Source organism: Thermobia domestica, chromosome 16 (genome assembly GCF_964235325.1).
Source record: "Thermobia domestica chromosome 16, izTheDome1.hap1.1, whole genome shotgun sequence".
NCBI classification, from domain to species: Eukaryota; Metazoa; Arthropoda; class Insecta; order Zygentoma; family Lepismatidae; genus Thermobia; species Thermobia domestica.
In genome coordinates, this window is record NC_137469.1 from 2,421,991 (window position 1) to 2,440,784 (window position 18,794).

The window sequence follows — 18,794 nt, forward strand, 5'->3', positions numbered from 1 at the left end:
AAGCATGGGTTCTTCTGCTGACAACATGCTAACAGAGAAACTGTATTTGGTTGCTAAGACGAAACATTAAACCTGGACGACTAAAAATCTACTGTTTTCGATTATGGCCGTGCTGATAGACTACAATGTGTTTCCTGGATTCATAAGAAGAAGACATCATTTTAAATATAAAATATTGTTAACAGTTAATGTGAAAAAAAGAAAAAAGAACAAATAAATAACTTTAGGGGTGGGAGCTTTGGTTACATAGGGTGGCTGGATCAATAGATGGATGGGGTATGTCAACCACCAATCTTCCTAGGATCTCTAGGAAGATTGGTGGTGACTGGATAGGCAGGCAGGGGAGTAGACTGGCGGACAGGACGGATGTTTGGGCCGCTGGGCAGACGGTCCGGTAAGGGGGAGACGGGCTGACGGATGGGTTGAGGGGGCCTTGGAAGAAGGGAGGGTGGGGGTGTGGGTGCTTGGCTGGGCGGGTGGATATACACAACATATACACGTACGCACATCCAAACTACTGCATTCCTCATCACCACTTACACTGATGCGGCGAGGGACCACGCGCTTCGATCCAGATGGGTAAGTATTGTAGCATTTACAGACCTTTACACAACGACTTATCTTCTTCGGAAAATTCTTCTGCTTTCAGGTTCTTCTTCAAATAATTCTTCTGCTTTCAGATTCGTCTTCAAGTAATTCTTCTTCTTTCTTCAATATGTATTGAATGTGTCTTCGTCCTTCTTTCCCATATTCAACAGTTCAATTCTTCATAATCTCTTTCTCTGTCTACTGGTTCCTCACTATATATTTATTCCAACACTATTTCTTCTTTCTCCTACAGCATCCATTAGGATGTAGCTCCATCAAAATGTAGACCAGAATGAAGAAATTACGAAAAAAGTGTCACTATTGATCACATTGAATGTTCTGCTAGTAGAAAGTTGTGATGAAAGAATGTGCTATCAGGTCAAAGTCTGACTAGTATTCGGAGAAGAGAAAAACTTGAATATCGGAGCACGTCCCACACACAAAATCACTAGAAAAAAGTCAATAGATACAATAGCTGTAATTTAAAATAATGGAAAAAAAGGAAGAAAACTGGGTTGAAGAGGTGGTAAAAGGGTGGAGACAGTGTGGTGAAGTAAATTAACAAAAAATATAAATAAATAAATTAAATAAAGAAATAAATTACTTAGATAAATTAGAGTAGGTAAGAAATATAAATAAAAAGTTAAATAAATAAATAATTTAATTAATTAATCATAATTCCTTCCCCACCAATATCATCATCATCATTATCATAATCACCATAACCCTAATTACTGACCACACTGTCTCCAGTTTCCTTCCACCCAAATCTTTCCTCTTTCTGCAGTATTTTATATTACAGTTGTTGTGTCTCATGCTTGTCTAGTGACATTTTGTGTGCCGTGTCTTCATCTTCAATGTTTTCTCTTCTCTGAATATTTCTAGTAAAGACTTTTGATCTCGCCACACGTCCTTTCATATTAACCTCCAAGCAAAAGATTCAATATGGTGATAGTGACACGTTTGTCTATTATTCTCCCTCTTCTTCGGTCTTGGATACAACCTGGTGACATTATTCACACACTAGATGGCTCGTGAGGAAAGTCACACTGGTAAAACTTAAAGTTTTATCGCTTGAAACGAAAAGAATGAAAATTATCTAATGTATTAATCGTTGTATACAACAATTAGTAAATTAAAGCAGCTTTATTCTTTTATTTTCAAGCGAAAAAAAATAATAACTTTTACCGATGCGACTTCTCTCATGAACGCATCCACAAGCAGTTAGTATTTCTTTTTCAGTTGTTTCGACGAAGAAGAAAGAAGAAGAAGCCTTATCACGACATATTATCTGTCTGTCTGGTTGGGTGTCTGTGCTTCTGTCTGACCTGACGCTGGGGTTCTTGATATCTGTCCTGACGCCTGAATCCTAAAAGTTGATCCCGACCTGATGTCCTCTGTGCCCTTATGCCCGCCCCGAAGCCAGCCTCCTTCTCTGCCTGCTTTCCCCTTATCTATCTATTCTTTCAGCCACCCTATAAAGCTAGTAGGGTCTTGGGGTGGAATATTGGTGGGAATTTTAAAAAAAAAAAAAAAAAAAAGTTACTTTTAATTCCTTATATTTTCAAATCACTGTTGAAACTACAAGGTGACCACAAAGTTCTTGACGTTTCTGACATCCCATTAATCACGCGCTCACAGAGAGGAAACGAAATGATACACGTGCCTAACAAACGATCGAGAGTTAGTCTGACACTCGATCTTCAATAATACAGGCAGGTTGCGCGCACACAGCAATCATAGCTCGTCCAATGTGGAAGAGAAATTGAGGTATTGAAGGTGTTTGTTCGCGTGTTTGTTGTATCACTTCAAAGTGTCCTAATAGCTGCCGAATGAAGTCACTGCATATCCCAGACATTTGGGGAGAATACCGTGAACAAACGCACCCTAGATATTGGTTCCAGGAATTCCGTTCGGGAGATATGAGCTTTTCGGATGAGCCTCGCAGTGGACGATCACATGTGTTGGATGGCGAGGTCCTGAAAGCAGCCATCGAGGAGGATAGTAGTTTAATGTGTGAAGAATTTGCAGAAACGTTCCACGTTTACACTGAAACAGTCAGACTGCACCTGCATAGGATAAGGAAATCATACAAGTTAAGCAAGTGGGTACTTTCAAGCGTACCAGACATTGGTTGTCGCCACGTAACCCTGTTCCTCACACCTCAAAACAGGGAGCAAAATTTTCGGTCACCAGGTCGCCATTGGCGACTAGAAATTTAGAGATGGCGACCAGTGTTCAGTAGGAATGGTTTCTTCCTAAACACTCAGGGCCACGCAGTGTCTGTTTTGCACGAAGATAATTGTCACTGAGTAAAAGGAAAAATGGAATGTGAAGCCTTCACAACGTTATAATCCGACTCTCCTTTCCCACGCTCAAAATGGTTTGCCTCCTGGCGCGTCAACACGAGATATCGTCGTTTCCTTTGCTGTTTGAAGCTAGAACAGCTGAGGGGATCAGCCCAGTGTCTAGACGAGATCAACCAATCACGTCATGATGTCAGTGATAAATAAATAACAAAATAAGTAAATACATATAATATTTAAAAAATAGATATTTACATGAGATAGTCTAGGGGCCGCGGTGGCTCAGTGGTAGAGCGTTCTCCTCTGGTGCTTGGGTTGCCGGGTTCGATCCCAGCTCCCGCCAAGTGATCTTTGTGGTGGACAAACACCGTGTGCGTGGATTTTCTCGGGGTTCTCCCGTTTCCTCCCACTTTCTTCATTCCACCATTTCATTCCTTACTCATCATCACCGTCTCCTTTAGCCTAACCGGCATAACCGTGGGACGTAAAACTCAAAGATTTCATTTCATTTCATTTACATGAGATAGTGTTATCACTGGTCACCTAACTGCTTTCTTTGTCAAACCAAAGGCCGTGGTGGTGGTGGGGGGACCTCTTATAATTTGTACGTAAGAGATACTGTCGATCATCATTTTTGGATTGGCGACTGCTTCTGCCTTTGAAATTTTATGGCATGTCTGAACAACATCTCTGCATCCACGAAAGGTTATGCTGTCTGTATGATGGAACTGTCGGCAAGTGGTGTTACGAGCTCCTTCCACCTAGTGAGAACTTACTGCTGACCTCTACTCTCAGCAGTTGCAAAGGGCGCACCGTGCATTGCGGAAGGAGGAGCCGGCATAGGTGAATCGCAAGGGTGTACTGTTCTTGCACGACAATCCCAAGCCAAATGTGACTAGGAGAACTCGGGAGACCCTTCAGCAACTTGTCTGGGAGACAATATGCCATGCACCATATTCACCGGACCTTGCACCAACAGATTACCACTTGTTTCATTCCCTTGACAAACACCTCTGTGGGAGATCCTTCGCAAATGACGGAAACATGCGGAACGCACTCACGGACTTCTATGCATCCACGACCGTCGAGTTTTATGATGAGGGTATTGTGCAGCATCATGAGCATTGGGAAAAGTATTGGATGCTGATGAAGATTACTTCGAAACCTAAAAGCACGTACCGTCCACTGTATTGCTCTTTGTTTATCACTACTCTAGAACGGCAAGAACTTTTTTGGTTACTTTGTATTAAGAATACTAATACTACTATAAGATGATATCAGCAAGAAATCAGCCTTAAATAGATTCGCTTATTATACAGGGTGTTTCAAAAAACACCCACAACGTTTGGGAGGTGATTCCTGACACCAAGATAAGACAAAAAGACCAACCTAGGTGCATAAATGCTTACTTTCGGAGTTACAGGCTGACAAAAACATGAAGAAATAAACTTTGAAGGTCCATAGCTCCAAAACTATGAGACCTACTGTAGTCGGATCAAAATTTCACTAAGGAACTAATATGTGCGTTATCCAAACATGTTTCAGAATCCTGCGGTACTCACGCAACCATTTTTATAGAGGCAGCTTGTCTATGAGCATATAATTTGAAGTACTCACCAACTATCTCTATAAAAACTGTTGCGGAAGTATCACAGGATTCTGAAACATGGATAGGGCACATAGTAGTTCCTAAGTGAAATCTTAAACCGACTACGTAGTAGGTAACATAGTATTGGAGCTATGGATATTTAAAGTTCATTTTTTCATGTTTTCGGCGGGATATAACTCCGAAATGACGGATTTCTGCCCCCAAGTTGGTCTATACTTTTTGTCCTACCTTGGTATCAGGAGTCACCTTCCAAACGTTGTCGATGTTTTTTGAAATACTCTGTAGATCCAAATAGAATTCAATTTTGAACTTTCCTGCGGTGACTGACCTTTTGGATTTTGACGAGATAATTAGTTTTATATTAAATGTAAAATTTTATTACGGAACTTAATCAATGAAAAGAAAAATAAGCGGATTATGCATATAATCTCCGAAGTGATTAGGTGCATTATAACACAAAGATTGAGAGGGCAGAGGCCGAGTGGTAGAATAATCAGCTCCGAGCTGTATCTGGTTCGATTTCAAGGCATGTGAGGTTATGTCTGTGAGATTTCTCGGGTTCTCCTGTTTTCATCCACATTTTCATTCCATCAATTTCCTCATAATCAATCACTTTAAGCGAGGGAGGTAAAACTACGTATTCCATTTCATGTAATACAGACCATGGGAAAAACAAGGAGAAAGTTCGGTGAAGTTTTGTTGCAGGGGCTGGTGAGACACAGTAACAGAAGAAGATTTGACCTGCCAAAAAGCTTTTGTAAATACAGTTTTAACGAACACAATTGCTATCACAATTGTAATGGATATCTTTTGTTTTAATCATTGTAACCTATTTTAAATTAAAGTTTTTCTCTTGAAAAAGTGTATCGATTTGACTTAAAATGTAGGGACATCGGAAAAATATGAAATGAAATCTTTGAGTTTTACGTCCCACTCTTATGCCGGTTAGGCTAAAGGAGACGGTGATGAGTAATGAATGAAATGCTGGGATGAAGAAAATGGGAGGAAACGGGAGAACCCCGGCCGGTTAGGCTAAAGGAGACGGTGATGATGAGTAATGAATGAAATGCTGGGATGAAGAAAGTGGGAGGAAACGGGAGAACCCCGAGGAAACCCACGTACACGGTGTTTGTCCACCACAAAGTTCATTTGGCGGGGGCTGGGATCGAACCCGGGACCCAAGCACCAGAGGTGAAAGCTCTACCACTGAGCCACCGCGGCCCCATCGGAAAAATATACAAAGTGGCAAGGACATGTAGGAAAAGAAAAGTAGCATATTTATGGATCTTTGAATGCAGCATTAAGAAAATAAATATTTCGTGTGAGCAGGGTGTCTACTAAAATTTGAAAATGAAATTTCGTGACTTTTTCGTGACCTTTTCTTTACCAAACCATAAAATTTCGTATCATTTTCGAGAGCGAATTTGGGTGCGAATTAGGCCGAATTTTCATGCAAGCGATAGAAGAGTGCTTTGCTTGCGATTTGGTAGCATCAAAAGCCGAGCAAACACATTTTTGGTGGTGAACTTTGATGTTTTATAGAACAAAATTTTCAAGTTCTATAGCTTGTTTAGCTTATACGTAAATCCGGCTCTGAATACAGGATACAATTCTATATTGGTGGCTCAGTTGTAGAGTGCTTATCTCTGGTGCTTGAAGTCTTTGGTTCGATCCAAGCTCGCGTTAAGTGGGTTTTGTGATGGACAAACACCATGTATCGGGATTTTTCCTCTTTCCTCAAATTTCCTTCATTCCACCGATTCATTCGTTATCACTCCTTCCCTTAGGCATAATCGGTCGGTGGATAACGGTTCGACGTTAAACCAAAAAACGGAAAGTGTTCTTTAGTTTCTACTCCAAATCACTTGGTAATGATTCTGGCTCACTTGGTAGTGATTACGGTTTGATATTTATAATTGTGATGAGTGTAAATACAGTGGACATGTGCTATAAAAACTACAGTGCATAAAACACGAACCAACTTGTACTAGGTGGCCACTAAGTACGACTGCTATCTAACCGAGTCAGGGAGGAGCACAGCAGGGGGTTAAGAGGTAGCGAGGAGGTGCGTCCGTAGCAAGAAGGCGCGTCAACGCCTGTGGGCATACGCATAAACTAGGTTGCTTAAAACGGCTCACTATAAGTCACAGTATCGGCTCCGGAGCCGTCAATGGATTTGGGGGAGATATTAAATACCACCCCCCAAAAAAATATTATATCAATGATATGGTTCCGTATTCAAACAATTACAGATCCATCATTCATCATATTTCTTATAGTTGCTTCCTAACATCTTCCATCTAATATATTAATCATTTCCAATATTGATGATAATTCACCCCTTTTCTGTTTTGTTTTGTTCAGCATCCCATGATTATGTTAGATGCTAAGAGAGACGTTAATGATGGTAATGAATGAAATGGTGGAATAAAGTAGGAGAAAATGGGACAACCTACACAGTGTTTGTCCACCACAAACCCCACTTAGTAAAAGCTGGAATCGAACCAGAGATTTCACACACTAGAGGTGAGCATTTTACCAATCAGCTTCGCGGCCCTTGATTCCGCACTATCTTTCGACAATATGCATAACATTACCTTAATATATTACTATTTATCCTGATCGTTATCTGAGAAATTAAAACGAGATAATTCCTATGTTAAGACGGTGAGGTTTATGGATAGGGACTGCGGTAGCTGTGATAAAGCTTCACTCATCTCTGCCACGTGGAACCCCTGGTCGATCTCCGCTCCCGCTAAGTGGGCTTTGTGGTGGACAAACACCGCGTGCATGTCTCCCTTACCCTTGGTGCATAATCGTAGGACGTTAAAAAGAAACTCTGCCGAGAATTGTAGTACGTAGAAGCTTTTCAGTTCATGGCACGTGACTTGCCAATAGTGGCAGAATACCTATGACGATGGTTGTGAGCACGCCTCAGCACAATTTCTGAATATTTGTGGAAAGCTGAAGCGATAATATAAATATATTGAGGGTAATAATAATCGTAAGAACGATTCAGCATGGAATGACCTATCGGAATTCTGTCATAGAGTTTCTAAATATACTATATATCCAAACTAAAATGTCAATATACAAGCAAGAAGTTTCGGCGTTAAGTACAAACAAGCAAATGTATGGCATACTAGATGAAATACCCATTCTTCGCATGGGTCAGATAAAACATCTATGTAAGCAAACTGAACAATGAAAGAAAAAAATATCAGTCATTTTCTACTACTTTTACATATTCTGGTAAACGCCCCCTGAGACACCCTGGTTCGAAATTTAAAAAAAAAAAAAAAAAGCCTCTTCCCCCCCCCCAGCCGATGGGGGCTGTATTTGGAAGTCAACGCCTGTATGAGTATCACCATTCATCTCAGCGACCGCGAAAACTATGGGTTTGATACTAATATGTCATTTTGGATTATTTTTACATGTCTTGGTATTAGCCCCCCTCCCCCGGTGAACCCCGGCTCGCAGCCGAATGGGGTGAATTTGGAAGTTAGTGCGATCGGAGTTTCACCACTGATCTCAGCGACCTTGAAAACTATGAATTTGACACTAATATAGGTCATTTTCTACTACTTTTACATGTCTCGATAAACGCCCCCCATGAGACCCCCTGATTCGAATTTTTTTTTTTTAAAAAAGAAAAAGCTTCGTCTTGGTCTGGGGCCTGGACCAAGGCACCCGTGACCAAAATTTGATAACTCTTCGTCTGGCTCCCAGGCCGCACACAGACAGACACACAAACAAACTCTTTATTTTATTTATATTAAATTATAAGGTGTCTACCATTACTACTACAAAGATGTAAACCATTAACTTTATACACATTTTTTCAATCTAATGTTCCTTACCTTACTTTTTGCTTGGCGAAACAAAGTCTGATGTCGTTCTCTATCTTCAAAGGAACTGGATGGAGTTTATCCTCGTTTATTCTAAACATCTGAAGCTTGCTTTCCGTTGTGGCTAATAGCAACTGTTTGTACGTCATTAAAGCTACCTAAAATGGAAATAAGATAATGTTGCATATAACAAAACTTGCTTCTTTAAATGAAAGACTAAGGAACTGCATATAACAAAACGCCGTAATTTAATTCCTTAATTCCTTAGTCTGGTTAGATGCTTACTGCGATCTCCAAAAGGTTGATTTTATTTCTTGCAAAACTACTATCCTTGGTATATGATTTATGAGCCTGAATTTACATCATGGTTTTGTTGTAGATATTTATATTACTCACATTAGAAAACGGTGTAGGTTTTCCACTTCATTCGTTTGTATATAATTATTTTGAACAAACTCTAATAATAAAATACTGACAAACTTGTAAAAAACTGTTTTAAAACATCAATGCTGTCAAACTATAACTTAGGAAGATTCTTGATCCTGTTATTAGAGATTCCCTGCTAATTTTCATAGGAAACTTTTTTGTTCTTAATATTTATGAATAGAATTGTTAATAATGTAATCCGACTGTAGACTGAAAGTATTTGAGAACAAGATCCTAAGACAAGTATTCGGACTCAAAAGGAATGGGAATGGGGAACGGGGAATGGCGGAAACTACATAATTTATACGGTTTACCAAAACATTGTTAGGGTCATCAGATCTAGGAGCCTGAGGTGAGCAGGTCATGTAGCCAGAAAGGATGAAATTAAGAACACTTTCAATTTTTTTAACTGGAAGACCAATCGGAAAACGACCATTAGGAAGACCTAGATGCAGATGGGAGGACAATATTAAGATTGATCTCGCAGAAATAGGAATACAAAGTAGAATCTGGATCCAGTTGACTAAGGACGGAACTAGTGGAGAGTTTCTGAACGCGACATTAAACTTCTGGGTTTCACAGGTCAGAGTTAGTTAGTTAGTAATCCGACTGTTTATCCAGATTTCCTTTATCTAACTTTAACTTCGAATCCTTCGTTCTAATATAATATGATTGGAATCGAATACCTATCTTTCCACCACTGAATATGTTTTGTAAGCGTTTACATCTTTAATGAAATGTTTAGAAGCACACAAATGCTTGGATAGTTCTGATATGCTGAACTTTATCTCTAACATCCCTATGTATTTTTTTTATCCTGGTCCCTATGTTTCTTTTAGTCATACCGATATCACGATTACGAAACTCATACGCCGAATGAAAAAAAAAAAAGGGAAATTAAGTATTACTTTATCATAAGATCGTTATTTGTTTAATAAGCTATTTTGAATTTATAACAATAAAGCTCAAGATTGTCTTGATACTACCACGCCCAAGTTAGAAAACTATACTCTACACGTTCTTTCTTCTCTTTTAAATTAAAATACATATTGACTGAACAAAGATCGTATTGTATTTTAGCTTTACTTCATTCGGTTTTTTTACATTACTATGTTGTATTTATCATTGTTATTTCTAAGGAAACTCAACTGGTCTTTCTTTCTTAAAAAAAATATTTATAATCTCCTTTGAGTTTTATTTATTATTGTTATTTATTTTGAATGTTAAACTAATTAATGGTATCTCTATTACTTTAGTCGGCATAAGATATTTTTTATGACGTGAGCAAGTTTATAGAAATGATTAGCTTCGTAAGTCGAGGTACGTACTGTATTGTGTTCTTCATTTATTGTGACAACATTGCTTCCGTGAGGAAAGGGGCACGGTGGCTTAAGTGGTAAAGCGCTTACCTCTGATGTGTGGGGTCCCTGCAAGGACGCCGATTTCTTTGTAAATGTGTGTGGGGGGGGCATTCATATGCAGAAGGTATATATATGAAAATTTTAAGACAAATTGCACTCAAATTATGCCAAATATTGTATATTCACAAATAAAATAGGGGGCCCACATGAGCTTTTGGGGACCCTCGGTCCCCAGGATCGGCACCCTTGGGTCCCTGGTTCGATTCCCAGCCAGGTAAGTTTGTGGTGGAGACAATGTGTCCGTGAGTTTTCTCGTGGTACTTCCGTTTCCTCCCACATTTCATTCCGCCAGTTCTTTCATCATCATTCACTTGCATTAGTCATCGTCTCCCTTAGCGTAAAGGGCATAATCGTGGGACGTTAAACTGAAAGATTTCATTTCATTTTCAAAATTGCTTCGTTAAAACTCCACCCAGACGAAGAATCAACATCACATTAGACCTCACACAGTAAGAAGCTTAAGTTATAAATATAAAGAAGTCTATACTTACCCGATGAACGGATCCGTCCCTCAAATTTATTCGATTCGATAAGAATTCTTGTTTCCCGACGTTTTGTGTAAATAACTGTGGTCGAACAATATGAAGATTTCCAGAAGAATCTCCAAGATAAATACAGGATGCTGAAAGATATATATTACATATTAACCCTTAACGGTTCACTACCTTTTCTGTCTGCTTTGCTTGTAAAACAACTTAGCCAAAGACTACTTCCCGCGTAAAATTCACCAGAGTTGTCACCAGGGGGCAAGAGCTGCTCTATCATCGCGGAAAGTATGTACACAAATAATCACAACGAACAATACCTAAAAAAAATAATACTCTTCAAACACAACAGGCAAGATAAAAAAAATGTGTAGCCAAATGGTAACGAAAACTCGTTAAGGGTTAATCACAAAAGGTAATAGTAGTAGAAGCAGATGCACAGTAGATATTCATATCTGCGCACAATACGTTCATAAGTTTACTACATGCCATTACGTACAACATAAGATCGAAGGAACACAATAAATGAATGGAACCGGACACCCACATAAGGTTTTATTATCTATATATTAAAATGCTAGATTTATATGTTTGTGGTGAAGGAAAGTTTATATGTTTGTGGCCAATTCCTTTGACAATGAGGAGCTCTCTCGTGGCTAAGCGGTTAGCATACGCGCCTTTGGCGTGGGAGACCCGGGTTCGATTCCCGGCGGGAGCTCATGTGGTTCGGATTCCACGTTAATCAGTAGGTCCACGTCTCATATAGCCTCGCTGCTGAAAGGGACGCTAAACTAAAATCAACTCAACTCCTTTGACAATGATATCTTAAAAACCACAAGCTCTAGAAAGATACAGTTTTTTATTGATCGATTGCAATTTTTTTGTAGATTGTTCGGTTCTAATTGAATATTTTTTAAAATGGCTGTTATTTCTTTATTACATTTTTTAGGGGTACACTGGAAGTATTGAAATTCTAAAAAGTAAAGCCTAATATCCTACGAGTTATACATTCCAACTCAACACAATTATATACAGGAATAGTATATCTTTCAGGCGTTTGTTTCATGGCCAAATGATAATGAAAAACGAACGATAACCATTTCTCCAGTCTAACATGAATCTTTACTGTTTGGAATGTTTTGTCCAATGAACCCCATATATCACTGACATTATAATTAATTGTGTGTGTAATGTATTTGCTTATTACATACTGCATGCACGAAGAAAGGAAAAACTGATCATACATGAATTAGAAACTCCAACCGCAAGTAGGCTCAAATCTTGCAAACGGTACTGGATGTTGAAAAAATAATCGGAAAAATTTCCCCTTTAAGATACCTCTTGCCGATTTTTATGAAGACGTCTTTCACTTGTGTCTGTGAAGGGACATGTACAGAAGTTGTGAGGAATAAGAAGATTTATGCTCATATATGAATGATGCGCTGTGGACAGAGTGCAGATTCAGCTGGTTAAATTATAAAATAAATAAATAATCAAATAAAAAATACGACATTATCAACATTAATGAAGTAAAATTAAAGAACATTGTACGTTACTAAACTTCCTCCACCAGAAGTTATTGAAACTTTTTTAGTTTAAACAATTTTAATACACTAATAAGAGATTTTAAAAATATCAAGCATTAAGGGATCGTGACAGAATATTTATTTTTTACACCCAAAAAACTGGAGGAACAAATTAGTTATTAAACCTGATTACCAGATAATTATTCAATTAATAAATACAGAAGTCTAACACTATTCGTAAATAAATACTTATAAATAAAATAGGGATTACTAACTTATTTAACATATTAATTTTTAATTTACTTCCCACATTTATTGCGTCTTACAGACCAATAAGTACAATTTGGCGTATAACAATTTCAGGGTTCCTACTGATCTGGAAAAATCTATTACCCTGATTCCTCCCTGACTTTCATGACAGGTGTTGGATGACGTTGACATATAAATAAGGAATAAATAACGGTGAATATTTATATGTGAGAACATTTATTCTATAGAGACAAATAACAATCAATTGCTCATACATACATTCCACTTATCTTTCATAAAAAATCTGAGCAACCTTTGATAATGTGATCATTAATGGTTGGCTAAGCTGAAATTGGTGTACAATTAATGTTAGAAAAAATATATTTCATAAAATTTCCCTGATTTATATTTTTTCCCTGAGTTTCCCTGACCTGCGTCATTTTCCCTGGCTTTTCCCTGACTTCCCAGACCAGTAGGAACCATGCATTTAGTAATCAGAAAATATCATGTGCTTACCGTTTACAAGTAACACACCGAAATAAATACTTAGTAATCAGAAAATATCATGTGCATACAGTTTACAAGTAACACATCGAAATCAGTACTATGTTAAGTTTTGAATATCACGTCTCGTGGTGGAATCCATTGCGAAGAGAAATTTCTGAGTTTTGAGTCTAATCGCCAGCATGCTGCGGGGTAGCACATCACATGGAATGGCTGCAATTTCCCTACTGATACTTAAGTTCGGTTCATCAGCTGTTCCAGGCTTTCCGGGATGTATACTCTTTCCTTCAAGTAACTCCAGAGGAAATAGCCTGCTGATATTAGGTTTGAAAATCTTGATGGACAATGGATGTTACCGAATCTCGAAATTAAGACGTTCTGGGAATTGTTGGTGAAGGGTTACCATGAGCACTCGTACTGTATGCAGAGTCTGCTCTATCATATGTGCAGCACGTACAAAATCTGTCATAACTATATTATTTCAATAAATATTTCTTGTTGGAAAGAGACTCCATGATGATGGTAGTTAAATTTACTAAGCTTAATTTCTATTTGAATACTACACTTATAAATTATGTTTAGGCCACACTAGTTTAAGAACACATGGACAGTGCTAAAGCAATGGTTAAACAAACCCCACCTATGAATTGCTTGATTGTTGTTAAATTCAAGATCTTAAATCTCCAACAATAGCGAACACTTGTCCTATTTAGGGTAGTTATCACAGATTTGATATGAAAACTAGTCTTGTCTTTGTCACAAAACAGGTTCCTTATTATTGAAGGTGGAAACAATTTTTATTTAATTCTTTTTTTAACAGATATAGAAGGAAATCAAGAAATAAAGATAAAAAAGCTAGTTGCACTGGAATTACAAACTGATACATTGAGATTGAAGCTCGATATTGAAATCTATAAAAAGGATTTCTATCTTTTCTCTGCCGGTGTGTTTGTTTTATCTTTCACTAACATAATAGACATTTAAAGAACAAACGGACACAAGGAGATTGTATTTGTAATGTTTAGGCCTTTCTGAATGCGAGTGTTGTTTCCCTCCCCTTCGTTATTCATGATGGAGTAGCATACTTAAAATTGTGGCTTTTAAGATGTGTTTTTCCGGGAGAAGCTTGGGGGGGTGGGGGGGGACAAATGATGCAATTGCACGGAGCGGCAAACTGCCTAGAGCTGGCCCTGGCTTATGACAAGTGGTGCCGCAATATTGCTTTCACATGTGCGACAGACCAAGGCGTTTTAACTGAAAATTGAAAAATGTACAATGTTCTACGTATCTTCATCATAGACGATAATCACGCTAGTCAATGGAGTTATGATTCATTTCCTGGTTGGTAGACTTCGAGCTTAACGTCCTTTTTTCAGCACCGAGACTATATAAGAAGTGGACACGTAGGAACAAAACAAGCTCTTACCGGGAATCGAAGCCGTGTCTTTCTGTGCCGAAAGCGCATATGGTTACCACACAACTATGAGAGAGCTTCATAATTCATTTAGTTTCACTGTTATCTTATAATAAACTACAAAACTACCGTGAAACCTAATGAAGTTGGCCACACTTCGTTTTACTGGAAGTGTTTAACTTGTACAGTCATCCACAAAAGTAATGGCATCTGAAATTATGACCAAAAAACTCGACACTTCATTCATCAAATCTACCTTTTACGTGGAAAAAATCAGAAAATCTTACACACACACATACATGTGAAAGACATTCTAATTAAGCTTCGCCGCTGTCAGGTAAACCCACGAAGTCTTTCAGGAAGTGAGACTCCTAGCTGACAAATTATTTCTCTTATCTACTTGACAACAATTCTTCATTAAGGTTGGTTTAAAGGGACAAGTTTTGCCAATAGATGTCACTACGGTCTCCGTATCTCTCTCATGTATTTTTTACCTTTTTCGAAAATTCACGATTTCTCTTACAAATTTCAACCTAGAGACTTCAAATTTTTAGAGAAGAAACTTCATAACCTATCGAAGGCAACAATCCGTGCCGATTTTTTTATTAGAATTTTCTTCATTATTGAAATGGCTTGATTGTTGAAATGGATATCGAAACCTTTAACAATATAACTGTTTCAACAATAAAGAAAATTCTAAATAAAAAATCGGCACGGATTGTTCCCTTCGATAGGTTATGAAGTTCCTTCTCTAAAAATTTTGAAGTCTCTAGGCTGAAACTTGTAAGAGAAATCTTGAATTTTAGTGAAAGCTAAAAAATACATGAGAAAGATACGAAGATTGTAGTGACATCTATCGGCAAAGCTTGTCCCTTTACACCAACCTTAAGATAACATCTTGTATAACACATATATATGGCCAAATTAAGCAGGTAAACAATGTAATAAGGTGTTGTATAAGGTACAGTAAAACCTGTTATACGTCCGGAACCAGTTATCTCCTTATGTGGTATTCCTTTACTTTCATTATTTGACATTTATAATGGTCAGCTTTACTGTTTCACCATAATTTATTTTCCATACAGAATGAGATCTGTAGGAACAATTTATTTCCTATAATTGATTTTTCATCGTGACATATCCATTAAATATATTTACAGTTGTCATTTAAGAGATTCGCTATATTATAGTACGTAGTGTTAAGCGAGGTATCCCTCATCAATTTTGGTACCGACCTGTTTTGAACAAAGGACCGATTCTGAGTTTAGAGTTCGACAACTCGAAGCATTTATTCGATTCAGAGCAACAAGCAAAGGCCATTACTCTATTGTTTGTTTCTTCAATCCTTCCTGCTTTAGCGATCTTCAACAAAAGGAAAAAAAAAGTACAGAAGAATCTATAAATGAAGAACGGAAGAACATAATCTGTCTACCTCGTACCGGTAACACTTCTGGAAAGGTTATCAGACTATTCGCCAAGTACAACATCAGAACTATACATAAATCCCAGCAAAAATAAAAACCTACTGCGACCAGCCAAAGACGATCTGGGTCTTCGAACATTTGGGGTTTACCGCATCTCATATGAATGTCGTAAGGCGTACATTGGACAAACAGGACGGATCATTGAAGTCAAGATGCAAATAATATAACAGTTACATCAGATTACACAAACCAGAAAAATCAGGGCTTGCCGAACATAGCATCAATCAGAAACATCAGATTATATTCAAAAATACCAAAATAATAGCAAAATGCTCAAGAGTTTGGGATAGGAAAATAAACGAACCTTAACAAAGACACAGGATTCCTACTGAGTCGAACATGAACACCAATCATATCACGCCATTTCAAGCACCAACCAGAAGCCGCCATTTAAACTACCAACCAGAAGAGTACATTCAAACACACATAAAGTATATATTCCACGCATTCTATTGCCCCATAATATTTGCCTGAAGATGAGGACAATGTCAGCCCTCGAAACGTTGCAACATAAAACAGTATTTACCTGGTTGATAACCCGCGAAGACCTGTTTGCAAAAGGAATGTTTTTGTAATAAAATTTTGTAGTCGGCATGTATCTTGGCACCGAACTCTTTGCTCTTTCCTTACTTTCTGTTCCTAACTTTCTAATCTAGCGACTTTCTGATTCAAGACATTCTGAGTTGCAACTCCCCTCTTTGACGTCATGCGTAAAAGATATCTCCAACACGCGTGGATGAGAACAACCGAACTAATGACGATGTCAGATCAACTAGGTAATAAAAACTGATAAAAAAATCTTTGTGATAAAGAAGCGGGGCTATTCGTGGACAGGCCAACGGACAGTTAATAGAAGAGTTTCTCCAGCTATGAAAAGTTGTCGTCGATTTTCTACAAAGTATAATCGTATCAAACACTCAAATCACGCCCTCACTCACTTTCCTCCCATATATAATCTCAATCTACGCTACTATTATTTTTCTAGAAATCATAGACTTTTAATTAAAAACCTCACTTTTATGTACGAGGAATGATCAAAAAGTAAGGTTACAAAGCCTGCAGTGAAACGTGTATTGTTGCGCGATTTTATTTAATATCTTAGAGAAAAAAAAGCTTCCAGCTGAAAGAAGTTAAAATTTCAATGTAATCCTAGTTTCGGTTGTCAGGTGGGTTGTCAGGCCTCTTGGCGGTCAGGTGGGTTTGTATTTAAATAGTAGCTTTCTCACAGGTGCTGACATCTATCTTGTACGAATTCAAAGACTGTCAAAGACTGAAGAAGGATATGAAACCATCAACATGTGTCTAAATTATATTTCAAAAGTGTTGAATATGAACAGTCGAATGGATTAATGTGTTACCTGTGTTTGGACATGAAATCTTACTAAAAGGAACATTTTTGGAATAATAGGTTGAAGTGAAATCAAACAAATATAAACCCAAACTAAAGTAATGTATAAAAACAGTGTTTTGTGAGTGAGTGATAAAAAAAAATGGAAAAATAATTCGACTGACATTTCGTTAACACAAATAGAAAAGGTGTGTGATATCATTATTGGATTGATGATTCTTTCGTTTAATTGGCACTGTGGAAATTACCAGGTAAATTTGTATTGTTCAAAGTGGCACATAAATCACGTCAAGGGTTATTTTTGTATTTTCTTAAAATTTGCCACACTTTCGTTTTATATACGGAATATCTTCATTTGTTTCATTTGTGTAACTATAAATTAGATGTTCGTTTAAAATTCATTTTCCTTTATATGGCCAATTTCAATAATTTTATTGTTTCGAGAAGCCAATTCTGCTGCTACAACTACGGCATTGAAATAATATCGTGCAACAATTTTGGAACAGTATATATTGTTTCATACAACCAATACAGCCAACAGATAGTACATACATTATTTTATTTTTCGACATAGTCTTCATATTCATATCGGTCGAGGAGGCACTTATCGCATCGTGGGATGAGCTTGAAGATTCCCTCCTGGTAAAAATCCTGTCCGTGCGTGTTTAGCCACGTTGTCTTAAAGTGTTTCACCTCCTCGACTGAAGTGAAGTGACAGTCTCCTAGGTGTTCCTATAAGTGTAGGAACAGGTGAAAGTCACTTGGGAACGAGGTCGGACTGTAGGGAGGGGGTGGTCGATGATGTCCCAGAGAAACGGTTTCAACAGCGTGGTGGTCTTCTGGTCTATACGCGGGCGCGCAAACTTTCGGCACCATTCTGCGACATGCTGACGAGACATTACAATTTCTCCGTAAACCTCTACCAGCTGCCGGTGAATTTCAGCCGCGGTTATGTTTCGCCCACAGAAATCGAATAACTGAGCCAGACTTCTTCGCGAGACCAGTTTTCTAAACGAGTCGATATTAATTTCTTTACTACTAGCGCCATAGGTGGCTGGTAGCTGAAGTTTTGCATAGTTGCAAACTCCATGTATTAAAATTACCAGACACTCCTCATTCCTCTATAACAGACGAAACTCCAGAAATATCTTCCTTGTAACCTTAGTTTTTAATCCTCCCTCGTACCTAGAGCTATCACTGAGTTGTAATTCTTTCCCTTTTACAGGGATCCGAAACTCTTGTTATAAAGCATTTCTCCTATTTTTTTTTTTTCCATTATTGACAAGCTCTTACTCCTATCTGGTGGCGATTCAGCCCCGTATGCAAGAATCAAACCCACGTAATGAAAGAGAAGACAATTTTCAATTTCGGAATACGTAAATTTTTTACTGTTACCCGCAGTAAAGTTCTACAACCATCGCTGAGATTCTAAGACATTATTTGAACGAAATATTAAAGCTGTGTTTCATCCACCATACATCCTAGATTTTGAACCTATGTTTATCCAACTCACCTGTAAGTTATTTCTAAACTACATTTGGAGTTTAACACAGGAAAGGGTGTTGAGGAATGCACACTACAACGAC

The 18,794-nt window shown here is 38.0% G+C and overlaps 1 protein-coding gene across 5 annotated transcripts in view; it reads right to left on the reverse strand.

The window, feature by feature from the left end:
• LOC145672878 (uncharacterized) overlaps positions 1 to 18,794 on the reverse strand; it is a 101,273-nt gene that overhangs the window by 73,461 nt on the left and 9,018 nt on the right. For all 5 annotated transcript variants that reach the window (XM_081742061.1, XM_081742060.1, XM_081742059.1 and 2 more), the window contains 2 exons: positions 10,690 to 10,820; positions 8,364 to 8,509 (listed from right to left, as the gene is read on the reverse strand). In XM_081742061.1, the coding sequence (XP_081598187.1) occupies positions 8,364 to 8,509; positions 10,690 to 10,820 (277 nt within the window). The remainder of the gene's footprint in view (positions 1 to 8,363; positions 8,510 to 10,689; positions 10,821 to 18,794) is intronic.